The 24,488-nt window shown below is 38.6% G+C and overlaps 1 protein-coding gene across 1 annotated transcript in view; it reads right to left on the bottom strand.

Moving 5' to 3' along the window:
* Positions 1-24,488, bottom strand: part of PLXNA4 (plexin A4) — a 925,294-nt gene that overhangs the window by 69,486 nt on the left and 831,320 nt on the right. The window contains exons 25-26 of the mRNA XM_089676880.1: positions 22,572-22,731; positions 17,597-17,700 (exon numbers count right to left, since the gene is read on the bottom strand). Of these exons, the coding sequence (XP_089533006.1) occupies positions 17,597-17,700; positions 22,572-22,731 (264 nt within the window). The remainder of the gene's footprint in view (positions 1-17,596; positions 17,701-22,571; positions 22,732-24,488) is intronic.

Genomic DNA, 24,488 nt, shown 5'->3' with positions numbered 1-24,488 from the left:
TTAAATAACTAAATAAACACGCATTAACACTAGGCACGTTTAACACTTATGCGTTAATTCATTTCAAAAGTCAGAATAAAATATTCTGGCCAATGAAAATAATTAACACTCAGTCACTTGATGTGGCTAAACACGCCTAAATGCGATACACACTACTAAAAGCATCAGGCTTATTTTTGCCAAAACGCTGCTGCCAAGAGGAAAAACTTCAAGGAGAGTTAAGAAAACTTCCAGTTTTATGAGGCCTAAAACTAACATGAAATGTAGAGACCAGAGATCAATGGGTCTGAATCTAGCTTAATGTATACAGTGCTACAATTTGGAGGAAAAAGAAGAAAGAAGAGAGAAAAACGAACAAGAGAGAAAAAAGATAAAGGAGATTGATAGACAATAGAAATAAAAAATAAAAAAAATGATATGTCCATTTAGTGATTAAAAGATGAGGCATAATAAAATAATCGGCATTCCTCAGAGGGGACATCTACACTGATCATCAGGGCACTGATCAGTGCCCTGATGATCAGTGTAGCCTCATCAGTGCCACCTGTTAGTGTCCATTGTCACCTGTCAGTGTCCGTCAATGCCACCTGTCAGAGCCAATCAATGCACATCAATGCCACATATCATTGCTAATCAATGCCACATATCAGTGCCAATCAATGCCACATATCAGTGCCTACCAGTGCACATAAATGCCACATATCAGTACCTATCTGAGCTGCCTATCAGTGCTAGTCAGTGCCGCCTATGAGTGCTGCCAGTCAGTGCTGGCTATCAGTGCCTGTCAGTGCCACCTAACAGTGCCAGTCAGTGCTGCCTATCAGTGCCATATATGAGTACTGTCTTTCAGTGCCGCCTGGCAATGCCCATCAGTGCCACCTACCAGTGCGTCCTCATCAGTGCCCATCAGTGCCGCCTATCAAAGCCCATCAGTGCCGCCTTATCAGTGCCCATCACTGCAGCCTCATTAGCGCACATCAGTGAAGGAGAAATATTACTCATTTACAAAATTTTATAACAGAAACTAAGGTAAAAACTTTTTTTTCAAAATTTTCAGTTGTTTTTTGGTTAGTTTAGCAAAAAATAAAAACCCTGAGGGGATTAAATACCACCAAAAAAGTTCTGTCTCAAAAAATGATAAAAATTTCATACGGGTACAGTGTTGTATGACCGCGTAATTGTCATTCAAAGTGTGACAGCGCTGAAAGCTGAAAATTAGCCTGGGCAGGAAGGGGGTATAAGTGCCCTGTAGGCAAGGGGTCAATAGTAGTCTTCGATTCTATATTCCCTATATAAAACAGTGATATCTGTACACTGAGTGACACCCAGTGTACAGGTATCAGTGTTATATATAGGGAATAGCATGCAATGTATAGATATCAGTGTTATATATAAGGAATAGCACTCAGTGTACAGATATCAGTGATATATACAGTGGCTTGAAAAAGTCTTCCTCACGACTGAAATGTCCCCCATGTTGTCATGTTACAATGTATTCCCCTCCTGAAATGTCCCCCATGTTGTCATGTTACAATGTATTCCCCCCTGAAATGTCCCCCATGTTGTCATGTTACAATGTATTCCCCCCCTGAAATGTCCCCCATGTTGTCATGTTACAATGTATTCCCCCCCTGAAATGTCCCCCATGTTGTCATGTTACAATGTATTTATTGGGATTTTATGTGATAGACCAACAAAAAGTGGCACATAATTGTGAAGTGGAAGGAAAATGAGAAATGGTTCATGAGAAATGGAACATTTGTGACCAATAAATCTGTGAAAAGTGTGGCGGCATTTGTATTCGGCCCCCTAGAGTCAGTATTTTATAGGACCCCCTTTGGCTGCAATTCCATCTGCAAGTCTTTTTGGGGACGTCTCTCCCAGCTTTGCACATCTACAGAGGGACATTTCTGCCCATTCTTCTTTGCAGAATCACTCAAGCTCTGTTATTGGATGGAGAGCATCTGGGAACAGCAATTTTCAGGTCTGGCCACAGATTCTCTATTGGATTTTGGTCTGGACTGTGACCGGGCCATTCTAACACATGAATATGCTTTGTTTAGAAAGTTTGGAGACCCCAAATTTAGATCAAAAGGCCAGTTTACTGTCCTTCAGGTTTTTGGGAGCCGGACTGTGGTCTTTGGGATCAGAAATTGTCCTGGCATCAGTGGGAGTAAACCATGCATCTTTAGTATTAGGGGGAGGAATAGCATCCCACCTTTGGTGTCAACGGGAGGAATAGCGCCCCATCGTTGGTATCAGTGGGATGAATAGTGCCTTATCATTCATGTCAGTGAAAGGAATAATTTCCTATCATTGGTGTCAGTGGGAAGAACAGTGCCACATCATTGGTATCAGTGGGAGGAATAGTGCCCTATCATTGGAGTCAGTGGAAGGAATAGTGCCCTATCATTGGTGTCAGTGGAAGTAATAGGAAAAATTCATAAAAACCTTCATTTTGAAATGTACCATTGTTGTGCTCTCTTTAATGTAAGTTTTTTTTCTTTATTTTGTGTAATAAACATTATTTTGAACATACTGTAGAGATATTCTGTGACAAACGCATGTATTGCGGGCAGTGTAATATGTAGGTGGGGCTTTGTGTGGGTGCGGCTTGAGTGGGCAGGGTCACAGGGGGCCCCATGATCTCCTATTGCCCGGAAGCCCCATGAGTTGTCAGTCCACCCCTGCTGCGGATATAGTACAGGAGATGACCAGAGACTGCGGACCTAGCAGAGGGGATGACCAGAGACTGCGGACAGTACAGGGGATGACCAGAGACTGCAGACAGTACTGGGGATGACCAGAGACTTCAGACAGTACAGGGGTTGACCAGAGACTGCAGACAGTACAGGGGATGACCAGACACTGCAGACAGTAGAGGGGATGACCAAGAGACTGCGGACCTTTGGGGAGGGGGAGTGGGTACCTAAATTTGACAAGTACTCCCTCCCACTTCCGTGGAGTTGTCCTCCCTGTAGTGCGAGCACCCAAATAACAGCCAGGTGCCCACTGCGCATGTGCAAGCAGCGCTACACTTTGTGATTGGTCCGGAGTCTTCTGGGACCTGTCATGTGTCCCAGAAGATGCTGGACCATTCACAAAGCGCAGCGCTTCTTGAGCATGAGCAGTGGGCACCCGGCTGTCACAGCCGGGTGCCCACACTAAAGATGCCGGCGCCGGAAGACTACAGAGCTAGACCGAGGAACAGGTACGATTCTGCTGCAGAGAAGAGACGAGCGGCTGGCCCGGTATTCTGACATGGTGGCGGCGGTGGAAATACCAGACCGGCCGCTCCATATTCGCTCCATAAGAAGCACTGACATTTCCCCCCCTTTTTTGGGGGGGGAAAAAGTGCATCTTATGGAGCGAAAAATACGGTATAAGCAGGCACGCCTTATAAAGACTAATGTATTAAAGTTTCAATACAAATAACTACTTTCTCATTGCCACCTGTTTAGTTTAAATTTATACTTAACAAAATTAATCGCAATATTGCCTGTGGGAAAATAATTCTAGTTATTATAATTAAAATGTTTATACATTAAGCCCATAATTAGTAATGGGAATGTCCATTGGGAAACAAAGGAAACAAACATAAACATATCTAAATTAAAAAAAATTCTGTAACCTATAACAGTCAATAAAATTTTCTCTTTCTTTCTTCTATGTTTAACTAGATATATTAAATGGAAAGCATATGCCAAAAACATGTTACAAATCTAAGCAATATAGACCGAGCATATGCTAAAAAAATAATATGTAGAGGCCACCTCAGATAAACATATCAGAACTATTATATTAATTACAAAATGTACTTTTGTTGTAAAGCTGAGCTTCTCCCTATCTTTTCCTATTTCTCAAGCCTTGGTATTGGCTTTTAATTTAATAGGTATCCCCAATGATCAATAGAAAGGCTGAAGAGGGAGAAGGAAAGAGGCACAATGGGGGTTAAATTACTAAAACTGGAGAGTGCAAATTCTGGTGCAGCTCTGCATAGAAACCAATCAGCATCCAGATTTTATTGTCAATGGAACAAGCTGAAATTAGAAGCTGATTGGCTACTATACACAGCTGTACCAGATTTTGCACTCTCCAGTTTTAGTAAATCAACCTCAATGCAACTATTATAACAAAATTACAGATATACTTATATATACTTGATATGCTGTTTTCACACAAATAACCTCAGCTTATCCATGTTTTCATCGAAGTGGCAGTGTCTTTAAAAGGGACCCCCCACCCCCGGCCCTCCTATATTCACTTTAACAACTTTAACAGCAATCGTTCCCCTGTCTTTTCTTCTCCACAGCCACATCCATATCATCAAAATATCTTGCGATTCCAGCTCTAGAGGGGCATGTGACCTCCTCACCTGTGATAGTTTTTGGGTCAAGCAACCAATTGCTATCCCTGAGTACTATCATAAAACTGAGAAAGTGGCATCATCACTCTCACAAGTCAACAACCCTATTCATTTAAATGCATGCTGCAGATAAAAAAAGAGAGGTGGGGAATCATTGGAAATGTGAGTATATGTCGTTTTGACCTGCATAGGCAAGGTGAAAGTCTCTCTTTAAGTAAAAGAATTATTGTAGATGAACCTTGTCTGTGATTTGGTATGGCAGTGGATTTTGGTATTTCTTAAAACTGAATATGTAGCTCAGGTCAGGGAGAAAAAGAGGAAAGATGAGAAGTAATCTGATTATGTGTGAAAAAATGTAGGGTCCATGCACACTGGCTTTAAAAATGCTGCTACTAGAGAAGTTTAGCATTTTGCCTGTAGATACAACTAATTGTGTCCTGTGTCCATACACATGGGGACATTTAGAGGTATATTTTAAGCTTAACGTTTAGAGACAGAAAAAAATCCCTTCTTTATTGCATTTTTGAGAGCAGTTTTCTGGCAGAAAAAAAAGCTAAACATGTCTTAACAGTAGTACAAAAATGCTCGAAATTTGCGTTTTTTTTCTGCCAAGAGCGCTGGTGTTTTTTTTACGCCAGTGTGCATAGACTCTTAGTAAAAATTCCAAGCAGAAAGGCCAGGGCTCCTTGATGTTCCTTTTTTTTCAAATTATAATAAAATGCACATCTACTAGCAGAAATAAATGAACACTGATAAGATGAGTAGTGTAGTGTCTGTACTAGGCTTTTATAACATTAGCTCTGTAAAGTTTTCAGCTTGGGTAATATTTTAATATAAGATTGCCATTTGTCCTCTGGGTAGAAAATGTCAATTTCAAGCACATAAAAGAACTGCACCTTTATATGTACATATAGACTAATCTCATGAAAATTGTTTAATGTAGCAACATTTTACTTTTATACATATATGATTTATATGCAATCTTTGGAAATGTGACAAAAACACAACTTACATTCCTTTATTTTTTGTGCACAGACCTCATCTAAATAAATATTACCCTGTGTATTCAGCAGCTCTGAGAAAAGAAATAACAAGCCCTTTAAGTTGTGTTTTGTATAATTGGTACATCATTTGTGTTGCAGCTTTCGGTAAAAAATATCATTTTAACGACTGTTATTTTTATAAACCAAATTAAGTTATCACCAGCCAACAGGATTGTAACATTTCCTGTGAAACCATGCACAGGAAATATGAATAATCAAACAGAAATGTCTCAGCCATAATGTGGTGTTATATAGGGAAATGCCAAAATAATAGGCTTCTAAAGCATGTAATTTTGGTGTTATTGCTGCTTAACTGATAATCCCATCGACTGAAAGCAAGTATACAGTTAATCTTGCAAAACTGCTCTGTAGCATTAGGCCTGGTACCTGGGGCTAGCACCCAGCAGGAGCGAGCTTTTAATTCAACTCCTGAACTCTGTAACTACTCTGTATATTCTGAACAAGATACTAGCACACAGTGATTGGTCCTGGGCAGGATATCATTTAAACTGTTCTACCAACAACCACAGCAAGCAGAAACCAGCAGAGACCATTCCACTAGATCAACAGGATCATGTTAACTTTTTATACCCTCCAAGAAAAAGGTCAAGGCTGCCTTATATTGTTTACTGTACAAGCAAACGTGTGACCACTTGTTGAAAATTATAAAGATAGGCAGAGAATTGTATGGTACTGTTATGTGACATATGGCTGTAAATTTGATCGATTTAAAAAAGTTTAAATTGTGCCAAAGAATAAATGTAAGGCTGACCATAGACAGTTCAGCAGGAACCGGCCACAATTCAAACAGTTTATGGGCAGGCTGAATGTACCAAGTTGATCAATCAAACAACTTGGGTACAACCAGCCTGCCAGATTTACTTGGAATAATCACTTTCTTCTCCTGCTTGCCCCTGCCAGAAGACAATAGCTCAGCAGGAGGTATTCCCTTGTCAGCACTGTTTGTGTTGATGGGGAAATCATGCAGATTTCTTTCCTGCAACCTGTGGTTGGTTATATATTTTTTTTCTCCAAAAATACTTTTATTAGAAGAAAAAAGGCATATCAAAGCATATAAAACTATGGATCACAATCCGAACATATACACAGCACATTGCCTCCCATTTTGCAGACGGGAAATGGATCTAAACTGCAATACAGATCAAGATGGGATATAACACTATATCAAGTGTATATTGCAAACCAGCAGATACAAAGAGTATAATAGATAAGTCGATATAGATATATTGTATACTGACCTATATATTAGTAAGCTCTTATGTTAAGGGAGTGTGGAGTGTTGGGTGGTTATATTAAGTTTACCTAATTTAGATAAAAATACAAGTATTGTGAAATTTCCAATTGGTCATATTTTTAAATGTGTGCAATAAAAAAACTAAAATCTGTTTGTGATTCCATGATTCAGTAAAACATTTGTAAACATAAATGTGTAAATGAAAAATGTGCATGTGAATGTGTTAAAAAGAGTTTTAATTAAAGTGGTACATAAACCCAAAAACAAAAATGTATATTTTTTTACCTGGTAATCCAGCCAGTATGTCTGTTATTTTTTAACTTCCTTTGACAGACCAAGCTGTCCAGGCCTTCTTCTGGATCAACTGTTGGTATAGGATTATAACTTTTTTTTTTTGGTTGAACTGGATGGACTTTTGTCTTTTTTCAGCCAGACTAATTATTTAACTATGTAAGTAGCAGTTAGAGGGTTGAGACAAACCATTTAACCCTGATGGGGGTGCTTACAATGGTCAACTTTCATTCTTTTATGTAAAAGCTTTATCCCAAAAAAATGTTTTTCATCCAGACTATTTCATCCAGACTGGAGACACTCTAAGATGGAATGTGTGTTACTGGCTTGAACACCAAGTGAAATAAAGGAAAAAGGCCTAAAAAAGGTAATGCAGCCATCACATCTAAGAACTGGTACGCTGCAATATATAACATTTTTATTTTGGGGTTTAACACCACTTAAAATGGTTCTAAAGCTAAAAATGTTCCTTGCATCAAGGTAGAAAATGTTCTACAACTTGCTGTGATCCCCCAATTCTCTAAATACTTACCTGAGACCTCAATCAATCCAGCACCGTGCACGGCTGCATCACTTCTCTCCTCTCTCCCTTTACTCACAGTAACTGAGGCAGCAGCAGGAGCCCTTGCCTCCTGCTGCTGTCAATCAAATGCTGTGAGGAGGGAGCAGGGGTTGGGGCCTAGCCATACTATGTGTATCTACAGACACCCACAGCCTGGCTTGGGATTGATCCTGCATGCCTGATCCCATAGCAAGTTTGCTATGAAGGAAAACACAGAAGAGGAGGAGAGGACAGCTCTGGCAGGGGACCCAAGATGAGGAGGTTTGGGACTGCTCTATGTAATACACACAGAGCAGGTAAGTATAACATGTTTATTATTTTAATTTAAAAATAAAGTTGCCTTTAGAAAATCTTTACATATATGAAAAAAATTAGGTGTGTATAAGTTTAGAGAAAAAGAAAGACATCTATCCACATCAATGTTCAAAAATTTAAATTATTATGCAGAATGTACAAAAGTTACAAATAAGTTTTATTAACCACCTCCCGCCCGCCATATAGTAATATGACGGGCGCAAGGTGGTTCTCTCGTTCTGGGAGGACGTCATATGACGTCCTCCCATTCTCACTGCGCATGCGCGGCTCAGGGAGCGCGCAGCACGGCGATCGACGGTGCGCTGTGTCCCTCGGACACAGTGGATCACGGAAAGAACCGAAGATGTCTGCTCGGTCATGTTATCAGCTGTGTCCAATCACAGCTGATCACATGTAAACAGGGAAATGCCGGTTATCGGCATTTCTCTCCTCTCGAGCTGTCACGCTGACAGCTCGAGAGGAGAGGAGGGCCGGTAATCGGCTTTCCGCAGAGGGGACATGTACAGTGATCATCAGGGCACTGATAATCAGTGTGCCCTGATGATCAGTGTGGCCCCAGCAGTGCCACCTGTCAGTGTCCATCAGTGCCTTATGTCAGTGCCTCGTGCCAGTGCCCATCAGTGCCACATCAATGCCACATATCAGTGCACATCAATGCCACCTATCAGTGCCCATCTGAGCTGCCTTTCAGTGTCACCCATCAGTGCCAGTCAGTGCCACCTATCAATGTCAATCAGTGCCACCTATCAGTGCTGCCAATCAGTGCCAGTCAGTGCCGCCTATCAGTGCCAGTCAGTGCTGCCTATCAGTGCACATTAGTGCCGCCTATCAGTGCCAGTCAGTGCCACCTAACAGTGCCAGTCAGTGCTGCCTATCAGTGCCAGTCAGTGCCGCCTATTAGTGCCAGTCAGTGTCGCCTATCAGTGCCATATATCAGTGCTGCTTTTCAGTGCCCATCAGTGATGCCTGTCAATGCCCATCAGTGCCACCTACCAGTGCCTCCTCATCAGTGCCCATCAGTGCCACCTATCAGTGTCCATCAGTGCAGCGTATCAGTGCTCAGCAGTGCAGCCTCATTAGCGCACATCAGTGAAGGAGAAAAAACACTTATTTACAAAATTTTATAACAAAAACTAAGAAAAAACATTTTTTTCAAAATTTTCAGTGGTTTTTGGTTTGTTTAAGAAAAAATAAAAAACCCAGAGGTGATTAAATACCACCAAAAGAAAGCTCTATCTGTCACAAAACAATGATAAAAATTTCATATGGGTACAGTGTTGTTTGACCGTGCAATTGTCATTCGAAGTGCAACAGCACTGAAAGCTGGAAATTGGCCTGGACAGGAAGGGGTATAAGTGGCCTGTAGGCTAGTGGTTAAAGTGATTGTAAATGCAAAAAATAAAAAAAAATAAACATGTTACACTTACTTCCTCTGTGCAATGGAATTGTACAGAGCAGACCCTTAACTCCTCATAATGCCCTCATAAGAAGCTAATTCTTATAGGGGCACTTGTGAAGATTTGCTCCCGAGCCCTGCTGAATAAATCTATCACTGGCTTTGATTGACAGCAGCAGGAGCCAATGGCTACCATTGCCTTATTGAGGTCTGTGAGACCAGGAAGTGAGCGAAGAGTGCCTCTGCAGATGGGGCATAGTGCTGAATCCAATGAGGGTTCATGTAAGTATTAGGGGTTTATGGGGGGATACTGCTACCTAAACATTTTTTACCTTAAGGCAAGGGATGCATTAGGATAAAAATGTTAAAGTGTTGCTAAGCCCACAACAGTAAATTCAGTCTGTATATGCATTAAAGCATACTTGTTATACTCACTGTGGAACCTAAGGGGTTAATCCTCTGCATTGTGTAAAAATGATGCTTGATCCTGTCTTCTCTGATCTGCCCCTTCTTCTACTGCCCCCAATCCATCTGCTGATAGTACAGAGCTCTAGGAGTCACTCTGCACATGCTCGGTTTAATGTGTATTGATAGAGAGTTTTAGCATCAGCATCAGCACTGTCCAGACAAAGGGTCAGGGATTATGCAACCTCATAGGACAGTCAGAGCAGAATGAAAACTCTTCCTACAGGCTTAACCAGTGCTCAGCTGGACACTGGTAGAAGTCACAAAACTGCTCTAACTGCTGATGAGAAAAGGTATTTAGCAGTTTAAATTTACTAAAATAATTTTATTTCCAAGATCTGTGTACTGTGGGAGACAAGATATAGTGAATGCAGGGTCCTGGGTTAAGTAAAACTTTAACACTTTATAGCCACTTTAAGTAGTATGGTGTATTTATGAAAAGAAAAAAATGCATACACGTTTAGAAATGTTTATAAAATATTTTTTTTAAATAACAAAGAAAATGGAAAATAAAGCAAAGTGTATAGCTATATAAATGAAAAAAGCAAACATTTCAAGAAATTAACAATACTGTAACCTGTATTTACAGTTATATCCATCAGTTGGGGAGGGGGTACCTTACAGAGGGTAAATTATCACAAAATCTAGGGGAAAGGAGTTATTAATCACAATCTATGTTTTTTTAAATAATGTCCTAAATACAGAATCACAAAATTATACATTTTATTGCCTAGCCACCAAATTAAAATAGTGATTATAATGCCAATACATTTCAGGTTGATATTTATTAAATGCCTTTCAAAGCATGGGGCAGCAAAGTGACTAAATGGTTAGCACTTCAACCTGGCAGCACCATTGGTTTGAATCCCAACCACGGCACCATGTGCCTGGAGCTTGCACTTTCTCCCTCTGCCTGCATGGGTTTTCTCCAGGTACTCCAGTTTCCTCCCACACTCCAAAGATATGCTGGTAGGCTGATTGGCTCCTGTCTAAATTGGCCCTAGTATGTGTATGTATGTATGTGAGTTAGCGAACCTTAGATCATATGCCCCTTGAAGGTTAGGGACTGATGTTATTATTATTATTATACAGGATTTATATAGAGCCAACAGATTGCTCAGTGCTTTACAATATAATGGGAGACAATACAGCAACAATACAGTTCAATACAAGAGGGATAGGAGGGTCCTGCTCTTCGGAGCTTACAATCTAGGATGTGAATGTACTATATATATGTAAAGCGCTGCATAAATTGAGAGCACTATATAAGTACCTAAAATAAATAAATAAATAAATGCCTCTCCATTGCATTTATTATATATTGCACCAGTTCCTCAGAAAAGCTTTGCTACAGTATATGCTGCATAAAATAACTGCAGCTATGAATTCACAAGCCACATATGCACTATAACTCAATCAACTGCATTTATCCTAGCTGAAAAGCAGCTAAGCAGAGATTAATTGTAAGTAAAAAAGTAGATAAAACTAGAAAAGAATACTTCTAATAAAAATAATAGCAGCATAGTAAAACCTGGCAATGAAACAAACAACATAGAGAGACATTGAATGAACTAATATATTTCATATTGGTGAACTCACACCAAGAAGAGTAGGGTATTCTTTCCAGGAGGTCCTATTGAGTGGATCCTGTTCCCAGCAGTGAGGTATTTAGAACTCTTCCCTGTGTGTTCCACAAATCAATACTCCCTGGGATAGCTCAGAGGTAAAGAAGTATCCTAGGGAGCAATGATCTGTGAAACACACTTAAATCAACTCAGACAGTTATATGCAGGAACTGTTTTATACTCAACAGTAATAAAAAATAAGTGATATGGGTGGGGACTCATAAAATTAGGCCACACTGGCCAAAAATGCCTTTAAGGCATGGAAACTATGCCTCAGATTTAAAAATACCCTTTGAATATAAACTTCAGTGTAGACCTAGGAATATTTACAGCTGGCATTATTGTATTACTAGAATACATAATTTATTATATTTTCATTTTAGAAGCATAGTCTTCCCCTGATGAAGATTCATGACCAGCTAAAGTTAAATGTATCTAAATCCAAAAACAAAAATGTAATATATTGCAGTACGTAAATTTGCGTTTCCTTTTTTTTTCTTTAATGTTTATTTTCACCTAGTGATCCTGCCATTAACAAGCTTTTTGTCAGAGTGACGATGTTCACTCTCTGTACCCTATCTATAATATATTGCAACGTATCATCCTTACATTTTTTAACTGTCTTAGTTTTTTCTTTTTCTTTATTTTTTATTTTCACCTAGTGATCCTGCCAGTAACATACGTTCTGTCACAGAGCAACAACATTTAATTTTTGTACTCTATCAATGAAACAGCAATGTTATCAGCCTAGGTTGCTCCCCTGCTTCGGATCACAGACTTCTCCTAACCTGCCTTACTTAGGAAGGAGGTGCATAGTTCACAGTAGGTAGCTTTGAAAATTGAAAATATTGTTTAAGATTTCAGTTCAATACAGAGAAAGTTACAAATACTCCGGATTTCTATAAAGATTAACTTGTACCTGCAGAAAATGTAGTAAGCCTGAAAAAAGAAATTAAAAAATGTAGTCACCCCATCTAAAGATGAATTATCTGCATTATACTATATTTTTGTTCTTGGGTTTGGATACTTTTAGTTGGTCATGTTTATACACTCAAAATTAATATGTTCTTTATGTATTAGAAACCTTTCACATGGTGATTCAGCTTGCTCATTGGGAGATCTCTCCGTTCATCCCCCACTGAGAAGAGCGGAGCAGGTGGATGACAGTTTCGCGTTCGCTCCACTTATGCAGAGTGGACATAGACACAGCCCACTCTGCTCCATGGGCAGTCGAATGTAAACAGACTGATTGTTCATTTATACTTGACTGCCCTCTGATCTGCCATGACAGAGGGGAACGGATCCCCTTAATCGGTTTGGATTGGAGGTAGGCACGTGTAAATGGACACAAGTCTACTTACACCCACCGCTTTGTGGAGCAGAATGGAGGGTCCGATCAGGTCTGCCTGAAAATTGGACAGACGGACCCGATCAGACCGCTTGTGTGAAAAAGTCCTTATTATGCATGTGTTTAATAATGCAATGATCGCTCATTGTAAATGCACAACTGTAGGTACCACTTATTTTTGTTAATTATATCTTATTCTTTGTTTTTTTATTTTATTTTTCATAATTTCTTTAGCTAGTGCCTGATGGACATGGTGCTGTATACTATCCTGTCTCTGTACTACATCAATAAAAAGTACACTTCCAAAAAAACAAATATTGCCTTTGGGAGCTGTTAATGAGCAGTTCCAATCTACATGTTGTCCATACACAAGTACCATGGCATCACAGGCATGCACAATAGTGTGCAAAACATAGAATGTTGAAGAAATGTCAGCAATGGACAAATGCAAACTTGCATGCGTAGTTTCCAGATGAATAACCTACAAACATACAGTCACCTGTTATGCTTTCTGAAAGAAATCAAAGGATATCTGTTTAATGCAATATGATCTGATCTAAAGCAGAGCCCATAAATAATACTGCATTTTTTTTAGGAGAATATGCCCTCCATTGCATTGCTACGTATTAACGCCTGTCTGCATGATTTCATCACTGATGGTAATCACTTTTTAATCTGCTCTTCCTGTCCCAGATTTCTAGCCCATGCCAGCAGACAACACCCTGACATTTAATTTACTGGTATTGCCAAAAATGCACTCAGGGCTCTTGTTTGAGAGGCTGGTCGGCTTATCTCCAAAATTATTTGCACTTTAATGAACAGAGTGAGATTTCTATCAGGCTTTAGGCTGGCAGAGGTAGCGGACAGACAATGCCAGCAGCAAGAAGGAGAGAGGCCATTCTCCATGATTGGCAGCTGGGTGACAACAGAAGGCTTATCTCTATTATATAGCAAAGGGCTGTCTGTGCTCCTTTCCCCTTATTTCTGTCCTTGCGCTTCCCCTCTGCCTTTCCATCTTTGGACACGTTCTCATTTTTTTTTCTCTGCAAATCCTAAAGACAGGGTGACCCCATCATATGGAACTTAAGATAGTACTGTATTTTCAGTGTTGTTTTCCTGTACCTTCACCAATAAATTAATTGGCAACCTTCAGTATACTTATATTAGATGTAAGTATAAATTGACCCAAACAAAAGTTTTTCCTTAGTTCTAACATTTGCACCTGCTTTACTGCAGCACATTTTACATCTATCAAGATAACACTTTAATCATCAGGTTGAACATAAAGTACTAAAAATAAATTCATAATGCATATATTAAAAAGAATTTGAATCTAAAATGTCATACATTGTTAAGAGATAATAAACATGGTAATGATGTATGGTTACATAACCATATGTTTCGATAATGTAAACGTAACTTTCACACTTTAGATGCTGCTGCAACTCTGACTCCTGACATTTACAATATAGTCTGGTGACATCCTACCAATTACTGTACTCTCCTTCTATAATGTCAGATATTTATTTATTTACTATTAGCATTTGTTGTACAAGTATATGTGCTACATTGCAATTTACCTTTGTAATGGACACAGACAGAAACCTGAAAGCGCTTCTAACTCCTTCCTGCTCCATCCTACTCCTATAATTTCTAATTATAATGTTGATTTTAAGCTCGAGGTCGGGATGGTTTAAATCATTGTAAATTCCATTTGATGTGGAGGTGTTCCTCTCCTGGTTGTACTCTCTCCTGTAGAAGTGAGCAGCTACAGGAACATCAGTTTTATTGTGATTACCAGAAAATCTGTGTAGATTAATTCCCTGGTGTAATGTTTGTTCACTTTCATTTATATCGAGACCTATGGTGTATTTGGTATCAGGTATACCAATTTAGAAGATTTGCACAAGGAGATGCATTGTATTCTGTACTGGTCCAGCAAGCATAGTAATAGAGTCCTGTCATATTTTGCATAGGCATATCTATTCCTGAAGCAGGTCCTTTTTTTGCAGAATAGACCACAACTCTGCATTACAGTGTGCAAGAAGATATGAGGTCCCAAAAAGACAGATTGGTGTGGGAGTGCAAATTCATAAGAAAATTAAGGACTCTGGGACAAGGTCTAAACAGAAACAGGAACTGTATATGCCACCATGATCCTCTTTGAATCATCCTCCCCTATCAAAGAGAATTTACAAAGACAGTGATCCCTATCTATGTATCTTAAACTTATTAGCATCTAATCTCATCTAATGTATATTTTAAGTTGATGAAATCCGAATCTCTTTGTTGTACAAAATGCTTTCTTCATGTGGCCTGAAGAAGAAGCCATTGTGCTTCAAAATCCTGCACTACAATCTATAAAGTTAGCCAATAATAGTATCACCCAAAATTCAAATACGTACTTGAAGACTGTTGTCAGTGGAAGAAAGAATACCCTGTTGTTGGTTTCAGTGGGTGTAATAGTGCCCAGTTACTGGTGTCAGTCAAAGGAATTGTGTCTTGTATCAGGGGGAGGAACAGTGTCCCAAGAGCCATTTAAAAAGGTAAGGGCCACAGCTAGCCACAGTTTGGAGAGCACTACCTTAGAGGCTAGATACAATTACAGCCACTGCAATCCCTGTTCTAACAGACCTATTTAATATACTACCCTCCATACTTAGGTAAGCAACACGCTGAGTAATTTAAAGAATATCTAAAGCCAAGCTTTTTACGGAAAGGTTAGGGGAAGGTTAAAGTCACTTCATTTTTTTTTTTTTTTGCTTTCTGTGTCTCAATAGGGAGATTGGCTTTATGTCCTGTTCTGTAGAAGGAAGTGAGAGTATATTTTTCCATTTAGGAGGAAATCATTGGAAGTGTCCCCACTGGATGATTTTGCCTCTATTCGTGTCCTAGTGGCAACTCAAAATGTTGGATTTGCCTGCAAATCTCCCTAAGAGGGACTCAGACAGCTTTTAAAACCTGACATGAGTTCTAACCCTTCACCACTCTATTGAAATTGAAAAAAAAAGTTATGCCTTTAGTCATACTTCACAGGAGCTACAGGGTCTGTTGAATTATAAACTATTTAATAAGTTTTTTTATCTCAAATTATTTCAATTAATGAGATACGACTTAATTTTTTTTGTAAACCTACAGTACATTAAAGACTTTAATACCATTAAATGTTCAGTATTAATACAGGTTAATTGCTTGTAATTATGCCATTTTAGATCCAAGAAAATGTATAATGACACCAAAGATAAGACATTTATGTTTATCTTTAAACTTTTCATAGGCAAGAAGTATTATGTTTAATCATTGTGCAAATGGAAGAATTATACTTTGCTTAACCCCTACAGTATTAGGAATGGATTGGCTGCCTTCCACTTCTTACAGACAAGACCTACGTGTGCCTGAATGCGACTAATAACATGGCACTATTTTATTACAAATTTATCCAATTTCTTGCTAATGTAGAGTACTGATTTTAAACATCTTAATGGCTTTAATATTATATTGCTGAAGCCAAAACAGCTTGCCATCCTAAATGTATTTTCTATTACCTAATATTAGTAACCTCCCAACCCCACACATTACCAGGTGATCCTGAACATTCTGAAATGTTACAACCATACAAGCAATGGTGGGGGCCATTTACTGTCTATTTCAGTTTATGCATCTCTTTAATTCCTCAGAAAGTTGAATATATTGCAACTCACCATCCCTGAGATGTGGTGACTGCATTATTTTTCTTTTTTTCAGGCTAGGTACCTTTTATGTTAGTATAGAAAAACACTTGTTGATCTTACCAGGATTCCAGTAAAAAATTCTGTGCACTGAAGAGATCCTACACAATGTTTCAGATTTCTCAGTTATTGTCTATGAACTACAAGCCACTGCCTCTTTATGTGATGGAGATTATGAGAGGAGGAAGAGTTTGTTGATCAAATCAGGAGAACAGGCTAAGCTGACAACTCTGTTCCTCCACAGATACAGAATGGTGAGTGTTGTCACCTTAAGACAGATAGTGTTGCTAGAAAGATCACAAGATGAAAAAAAAAGCAAAAAAGGAAAGAAAAAGGAGCCTGGAAACAAGAAACTAATACAGCCACTACACGGACTGACAAAATGCAATACATTATGTTTTTCGTTTTGGGTTTAGATATGCTTTAAAGTGTATGTATATAGCACCTGCAAAAGAAAGGAGTGATTCTACAGGTTGGGGAATCTTCCAAGAGAAAAAATACCCTCACCGGCCACTTTATTAGGTGCACCTGTTCAAGGAAGAACAAAGGGGATTTAAGTGACTTTGAACATGGCATGGTTGTTGCTGCCATATGGGCTGGTCTAAGTATTTGAAAAACTGCTGATCTACTGGGATTTTCACACGCAACCATCTATAGGGTTTACAGAGAATGATCCAAAAAAGAAAAAATATCCAGTGAGTGGCAGTTGAATGGACGAAAATGCCTTGTTGATGTCAGAGGAGAATAGGCAGACTGGTTGCTACAACAATCAGATGGTAGGGTCAGAATTTGTCGTAAACAACATGAAAGCATGGATCCATCCTGCCTTGTATCAATGGCTCAGGCTGGTGGTGATATAATGATGTGGGGGATATTCTCTTAGCGCTAGCAAGGTGTTCCTAATAAAGTGGCAGGTGAGTGAATATCCTACACCCTCCTATGTAAAATCAGTGAAGTAACAAATAATAATAGGTTACTCCAAATAAAAATCTTAAAATTTTATTAATAAGTTCATTGACACCAACTGCATTATTTGGGATGTGTGTTTTATGCATTCTTATCAGAAATTAAAAAACATCTGAATACATCATGTTCCTTATTTTGTTAACATAAATAGAAAAAGCCCTTCATTACTTGTGGTCAAAGTAATATTTTATATTATAAAATTTTATATAATGCATATGACATATTGCCTAATGTACCTGATAGTGTGCAAGGACATTGAGCCTCTTCCAGTCATTCTCTATCTTTGTTGTAATATCTTCATCCTGAAGAATCATCCGTGCTCCACTTGCTTGTCTCCATTCTGTAAAGTTACAGTTTAACACATAATTGAGGGATAATAATAATATTGCAATCTCTACGGTTTGTCACAACTGCTGGTAAATAAAGTGCATTGAACAAATATCAGTGGTAGAGTTGACTATGTACCAAACCAAGAATTTCCATTAGCACTTGCAAATGAGTAAAATAACTGGTAAAACTTCTTATTATAACTTTATAACACATTTATGAAACCTTTTTCAAAGTCAGAGCAACTAGAGTAGTGTTAATTAAGACAGCTCTCATTGACTAACATGGAATTTCACATGCCATGTGACTTTGGGTCTCACAAGTCGGCTCCCAAGTCACAGCAGTGTGAACTGATCCTTAAGAGTGCAGCAATCCAAGCCGAGTTTGCATAAGAATTTGTTATCTGTCGTATCAAAAAACTTGCAATTTAGCTACTGTCTCAGACTTATTATACATCTTAATCTTGCTTTACTGAAAATTCATAAGACACCCTAATATTAAGCACATTTATGTTACGATAGATAGTTATTTTTAGAGTCTCCACAGAGCTATAAGGTAAGGCAGACTTGACAGTAGCGTAAAACAACAGGCAACTGAAGAGTTCCACTCTAATTACAAAAGACCATTGAGTGTACTGCTCAAAATTTATTAGCAATGGTAAAAAGATTTTCTTAGCTCAACCTCAAGGTTACAAAGTTTTTGAGGTTTGATTAAAAATATATATAATTGCAGTGAAAGCTTAAAAGACATCTATTTTTTAGTAATGTCATATTTCCTAATGAATGATCCAATAAACTGTGAAGAAAAACTCAGCTAAAGGTGACCTCCAAAAGGTATTCATCTTCACCAAGTATAAGTACAGGAAAGTATGTCCTGTGCATTGTCATCAGATCAGTGAGCTTCCTTAAGCAAGAACACTAAAGACAGACACTCTCCAATCCAATCTGTTTCTGCTCTACCTTGTAGAGGGAGAGAGAGAGAGGTAAGTAAAAATCCCATTATCTTTATCTCTCCTTCCAATCAGAAGTGCCGATGAATGCAAACTCAGAAGACAGCAGCTGTGAACTCTTTATATTTCATTCAGAAGATAGTGTATCTTTCACCGCATATGTGAATTGTTGAAATTCTGTGCTTCAAATATTGCAGGAAGCTGCAGTTCAGAGAATATCCTGAATAAAAAGCCAAGGACACTGGAATAACATGCCTACCTGCTGCTGCATACTTTAAGAATATGTAATGGAGGTTGTGCAGATTATTTTTAGCCATAAACTCTGTTTATTAATTCATATATAAAAATAGCTATAGAAATGTATTTGTGTTCAAATAAATTTTGAAAATCAACTGCCTTATCTATGGGGCTTCATGGAATCAACTTATTGTGCAACACTAACTATGCAGTAAAAACAATTACATAGTTAGTCAGGTTGAAGAAGACAAAGTCCATCTAGTTCAACCAACAGAAAATAAACAACATATCAATGACTAGAATCTGAACTTTCAGGTAATTGTTTAAAAGTTTTCTGACAGTGGAGCATTCTTGAGTAAGTACTGTGCTTCAAAACCTATTAAAAGCTTAACCAAAGTGGACATCTTGTAGATTATATTCTGATGGCTTCATCTTCCCTAACAGAACGTTCAGAAGTCCATCTGTAATCTATTGTACACACACCTGGCTACTGCAATACTGTGCATCACTGTGATGCTGGTAAGTGGGCCCTGATAAATCAATCTCAAGGTAAAATTCAGTTAGCTGTAATGGATGTGCCTGGTCAATTGCTGTAGTGACACAAGCTATCATACGGGTGAAACTTGAAAAATTAGAATGTTGTGTAAAAGTTCATTTATTTCAGTAATGCAACTTAAAAGGTGAAACTAATATAGGAGATAGACTCATTACATGCAAAGCAAGATAGTTCAAGCCATGATTTGTCATAATTGTGATGATTATGGCTTACAGCTCATGAAAACCCTAAATCCACAATCTCAGAAAATTAGAATATTGTGAAAAGGTGCAATATTCTAAGCTCAAAGTGTCCCACTCTAATCAGCTAATTAAGCCATACCACCTGCAAAGGGTTCCTGAGCCTTTAAATGGTCTCTCAGTCTGTATATAAAGCAGATAAATGTGAGCACACAAAGAAAGTAAGAGCACCTGTGCACAAGGTAACCAAACAGAACCCTTTAAAACAGTATAAAATTGATGTGCAGCGCTAAAGGTAATGATAAAAACAATGCTAAAAAACAATACGATATACGTAAAAACTTATAGATAATATAAATCTCAATAGTAAAGTTCCAATGTAAGCATAAATAGTCCATATAATGGTTGGAGGTGCTCAAATATTCCTATAGCTGTCTGAGGGTGAGTGATGTGCATATAGGTGTGTAAGGAATGCGCACTCACCAGAATGCGCAAATAAATTAGCGTTTGTGTTATTATATCCCGGTGTAATCTAATGGTCATCACAGGGTATGGTAGGAATCAAGGTAGACTCCCTCTGGTGGTCCTGGGACTCAGTAGTGGGGCACCAGGGATATCCAGAATCCCCCTTAAAGGGTGGGTGGGTGGGTGCAGCTCTCTGGGTGTGGAGGAGGCTCCCTCTCTGGTGGTCAGGTGGCAGGTAGCTGAAAATTGATACTCCGCATTTGACTTCCACTGTTTTTCCCTCGGTTGTTATGTGTCTTTCCACGTAGTTTGAAGACAGTAAGTCGTGGTTCAGTTCAACATCCAAGATGAACGAAGTTCCAAAGGCATCAATTTGAAAGCTGGCCTGTGCGACATGGGTGGAATCTTAAAACTGAAGGAAACAGCTCCCAATATCACAGACAGCTCAAGTGTATTCTTTAGTATGGTCTCTCAGTCTGGTTCAGCAGGAATCACAATCATGGGAAAGACTGCTGACCTGACAGTTGTGCAGAAAACCATCATTGACACCCTCCATAAGGAGGGAAAGCCTCAAAAGGTAATTGCAAAAGAAGTTGGATGTTCCCAAAGTGCTGTATCAAAGCACATTCATAGAAAGTTATGTGGAAGGGAAAAGTGTGGAAGAAAAAGGTGCACAAGTAGCAGGGATGACCGTAGCCTGGAGAGGATTGTCAGGAAAAGGCCATTCAAAAGTGTTGGGGACTTTCACAAGAAATGGACTGAGGCTGGAGTCAGTGCATCAAGAGCCACCACACACAAACGTATCCTGGACATGGGCTTCAAATGTCGTATTCCTCTTTTCAAGCTGCTCCTGAACAAGAAACGTCAGAAGGGTCCTACCTGGGCTAAAGAAAAACAGACCTGGTCTCTTGCTCAGAGGTCCAAAGTCCTCTTTTCTGATGAGAGAAACTTTTGCATCTCATTTGGAAACCAAGGACCCAGAGTATGGAGGAAGAATGGAGAGGCACACACTGCAAGATGCTTGAAGTCCAGTGTGAAGTATCCACAGTCTGTGTTGATTTGGGGAGCCATGTCATCTGCTGGTGTTGGTCCACTGTGCTTCATTAAGTCCAGGGGCAATGCAGCCATCTACCAGGAGATTTTGGAGCACTTCATGCTTCCTTCTGCAGACAAGCTTTATGGGGATCCTGACTTCATTTTCCAGCAGGACTTGGCACCTGCCCACACTGCCAAAAGCACCAAAACCTGGTTCAATGACCATGGAATTACTGTGCTTGAGTGGCCAGCAAACTCGCCTGACCTGAACCCCATAAAGAATCTATGGGGCATTGCCAAGAGAAAGATGAGAGACATGAGACCAAACAATGCAGAAGAGCTGAAGGCCACTATTGAAGCATCCTGGTCTTCCATAACACCTCAGCAGTGCCACAGGTTGATAGCTTACATGCCACGCCACATTGAGGCAGTAATTGCTGCAAAAGGAGCCCAAACCAAGTACTGAGTACATATGCATGCTTATACATTTCAGAGGTCCGATATTGTTTTATGAACAATCCTTGTTTTATTGATTGCATGTAATATTCTAATTTTCTGAGATTGTGGATTTGGGGTTTTCATGAGCTGTAAGCCATAATCATCACAATTATGACAAATCACAGCTTGAACTATCTGGCTTTGCATGTAATGAGTCTATCTCATATATTAGTTTCACCTTTTAAGTTGCATTACTGAAATAAATTAACTTTTGCATGATATTCTAATTTTCCGACTTTCACCTGTATTTATTCACACATTGGATTTAATTTACTAAAACTGGAGAGTGCAAAATCTGGTGCAGCTCTACATAGAAACCAATCATCTGCCAGGTTTAATTGTCAAAGCTTGATTGAACAAGCTGGCTTTAGAAGCTGATTGGCTATTATGTACAGCATCCCCAGATTTTGCACCCTCCAGTTTTCAGTAAATCTACTCCATTGTTTGAAGGAAACACTTTCAGCAGTACTTACGGTATAGCTGTACCTTTGAGACAAATATCACTGAGTGATAGTGAAGTGAAACAAAATAAGAAACTGCTCTATTTGAAAACAAATGGAGGACTGGGAAATTGTGATCTGCTTCATAAACATACTATTTAGTTAAACCCACCAGTGTAGTTTTGACCCAAACTTGATTAGTTGGCAACTCTGGGTCTTTGTCCACTACTGTAATTGTATGTTGGTTTGCCATTCTAAATGACTGGCGCAACAACACACTGTTTAAACTGTTGTGCATTAAAGCATAGGTCTAAAAGGGGGCCTTCAATATATATTCTGTATATAACAACAATTAAATATATCATTAGGCACCTGCAATTGAGAAAAAAATCAATAAATGGAATGTATTTGTAGAGAAATATGCTCATCATGTTTTCTTGATAAATCTTCTCAATCCAAAAGCTATATAGTGGTAATCTTCCTTTTAACTGATCATACAAGACATGAAATGCTCAGTGTAGTTACCTAAATCCATGTCTGCTGCCTTTGGTCGAAGGGAGCAAGGAAGGTTCTTAAATATGGTATCCAAGATCTTCTCCTTAACTTGGGTAATTGTGTCACAGTTGAGGATTTTTACAGGAATCATGGGACTGTTCACATTATCAGGGTTAACACAGTTAAGAACCTGAACAGATAAATATAAAAAATAAGCTGGTAAATTTTAACAGGACAACACCATAGATCTACACATTTGATGAGGTTTGTATGACCATTTGTTTCTTCTTTTTATACTAACAATGCAGCATGGGAACAAAAAATTAAGAATCTGGTAACTAAGGGTAACATACATTGTTTGAAGAAAGAAACAGAAAATAATGGAAAGGAAATTAAGGGGAAAGGAAGAGCAAAGAAGGGAAGAAAAAGAAGGGGAAAGGAAGAGGATAGAAAGAATGTACAGGTAGGGGAAAGGAAGAGGAAAGAGGGAAAGGAAATGAAGGAGAAAGGAATAGGAAAGAAGGAAAAGAAATGAATGGGACAGAAAGAGAAAAGAAGGAAAGAAAATGAAGAGAAAAGGAAGAGGTAAGACTGAAAGGAAATGAAGTAGAAAGGAAGAGGAAAAAGGAAAAAAAATGAAGGGGAAAGAAGAGGAAAGAAGAAAAGGAAATGAAGGTGAAAGGAAGAGGAAAAAGGTAAAAAAATGAAGGGGAAAGAAGAGGAAATAAGAAAAGGAAATGAAGGTGAAAGGAAGAGGAAAGAAGGAAAGGAAATAAAGGGGAAATAAATAAGTAAGAAGGAAATTAAATTAAGGGAGAAGGTAGAGGAAAGAAGGAAATAAAATAAAGAGAAAATGAAGAGGGGTTGCATATAATCCTCCAACTCATTGTGATGCAGCAATGGAAAACATTCCTAATAATCCTATTAATGGTATATAGGTTAGTAAGACTAATATTGGAGCAGAAACCCATACTTTAAAGTTCTTGGCTGTTCCCTGATGTATTCAGTTAACAGATGTAAATGACACGTTAATATTTAAAAAGGGCCTGTCTTCTGGGCTGATAGCTGTGGTATTTTCTCCCCTAGGCTTTTTGTGCTTTCTTGTTCATTCATTTCCATCATAGGTGGGTATCTATCATTGACAGAGGCACATCCTATTCATCAGTTCAGTCACAGCCAGATCTCTGTAATTTGACCTATTCATTTAAGGAGCCTAGTGGGATTTCAATTAGCTACTGAGATCTGTAATGTACTCTGTGCAGCGCACAGCACAAAAAAAACCTCCTGAATATGACAAAAATCATTTGAAATGTTTGCTGCAATTCAGAAGCATGGCAGGTAGCAGACTGGCTGGTGATCACCTGAAGTCACCTCTACCAACTTTATCCACACAATTAATTTTGAGAAGTTTGTTAGGAATGTATTAAAAGTAGACATAAAAGACTAAAAATACCTCAACACTGGCAATTTACCATCTCTCAAATGGCGCTGTACTAATTTTTGAATGTTACTTTTTAACTTCTTGTTCTAATCCTTCTTAAGTATGAAGGAGATTTGGATGTTCCTCTAAAAGCTGAAATAAGGTGAGCTTTTAAAATATACATTGCTTTAGGTCATGTCTGGATTAGTACATTAATCAACACATTTCATATTTATTGGAGGTACAAATCCATCTTGCTTTTATGTCAAGGTAAAATATCCATAAAACTATTTTGGTCCTGCTGGCCATATCTTGGTCAAACTTTTCTTATAGGTGTGGTAAAAAAACAACATTGATGGTTGGTATAACCAGCAAATTATTGGATTAATCTATCAGGTATACAACTGCTGTGATTGCTCCACCCTCGTTCTGAACAATTTAATGTTTTGACAAAGAGACAGACTTTTTGTACTTGGTCACTTACAGTACATGTAGTGAATGTCATAGAGATGCAGCTTCCATGCTTT

Source organism: Staurois parvus, unplaced genomic scaffold, assembly GCF_062004578.1.
Source record: "Staurois parvus isolate SC_StPar_1 unplaced genomic scaffold, SC_StPar_1.0 ptg000175l, whole genome shotgun sequence".
NCBI lineage: Eukaryota > Metazoa > Chordata > Amphibia > Anura > Ranidae > Staurois > Staurois parvus.
This window is presented reverse-complemented; position numbering and strand designations above follow the sequence as displayed.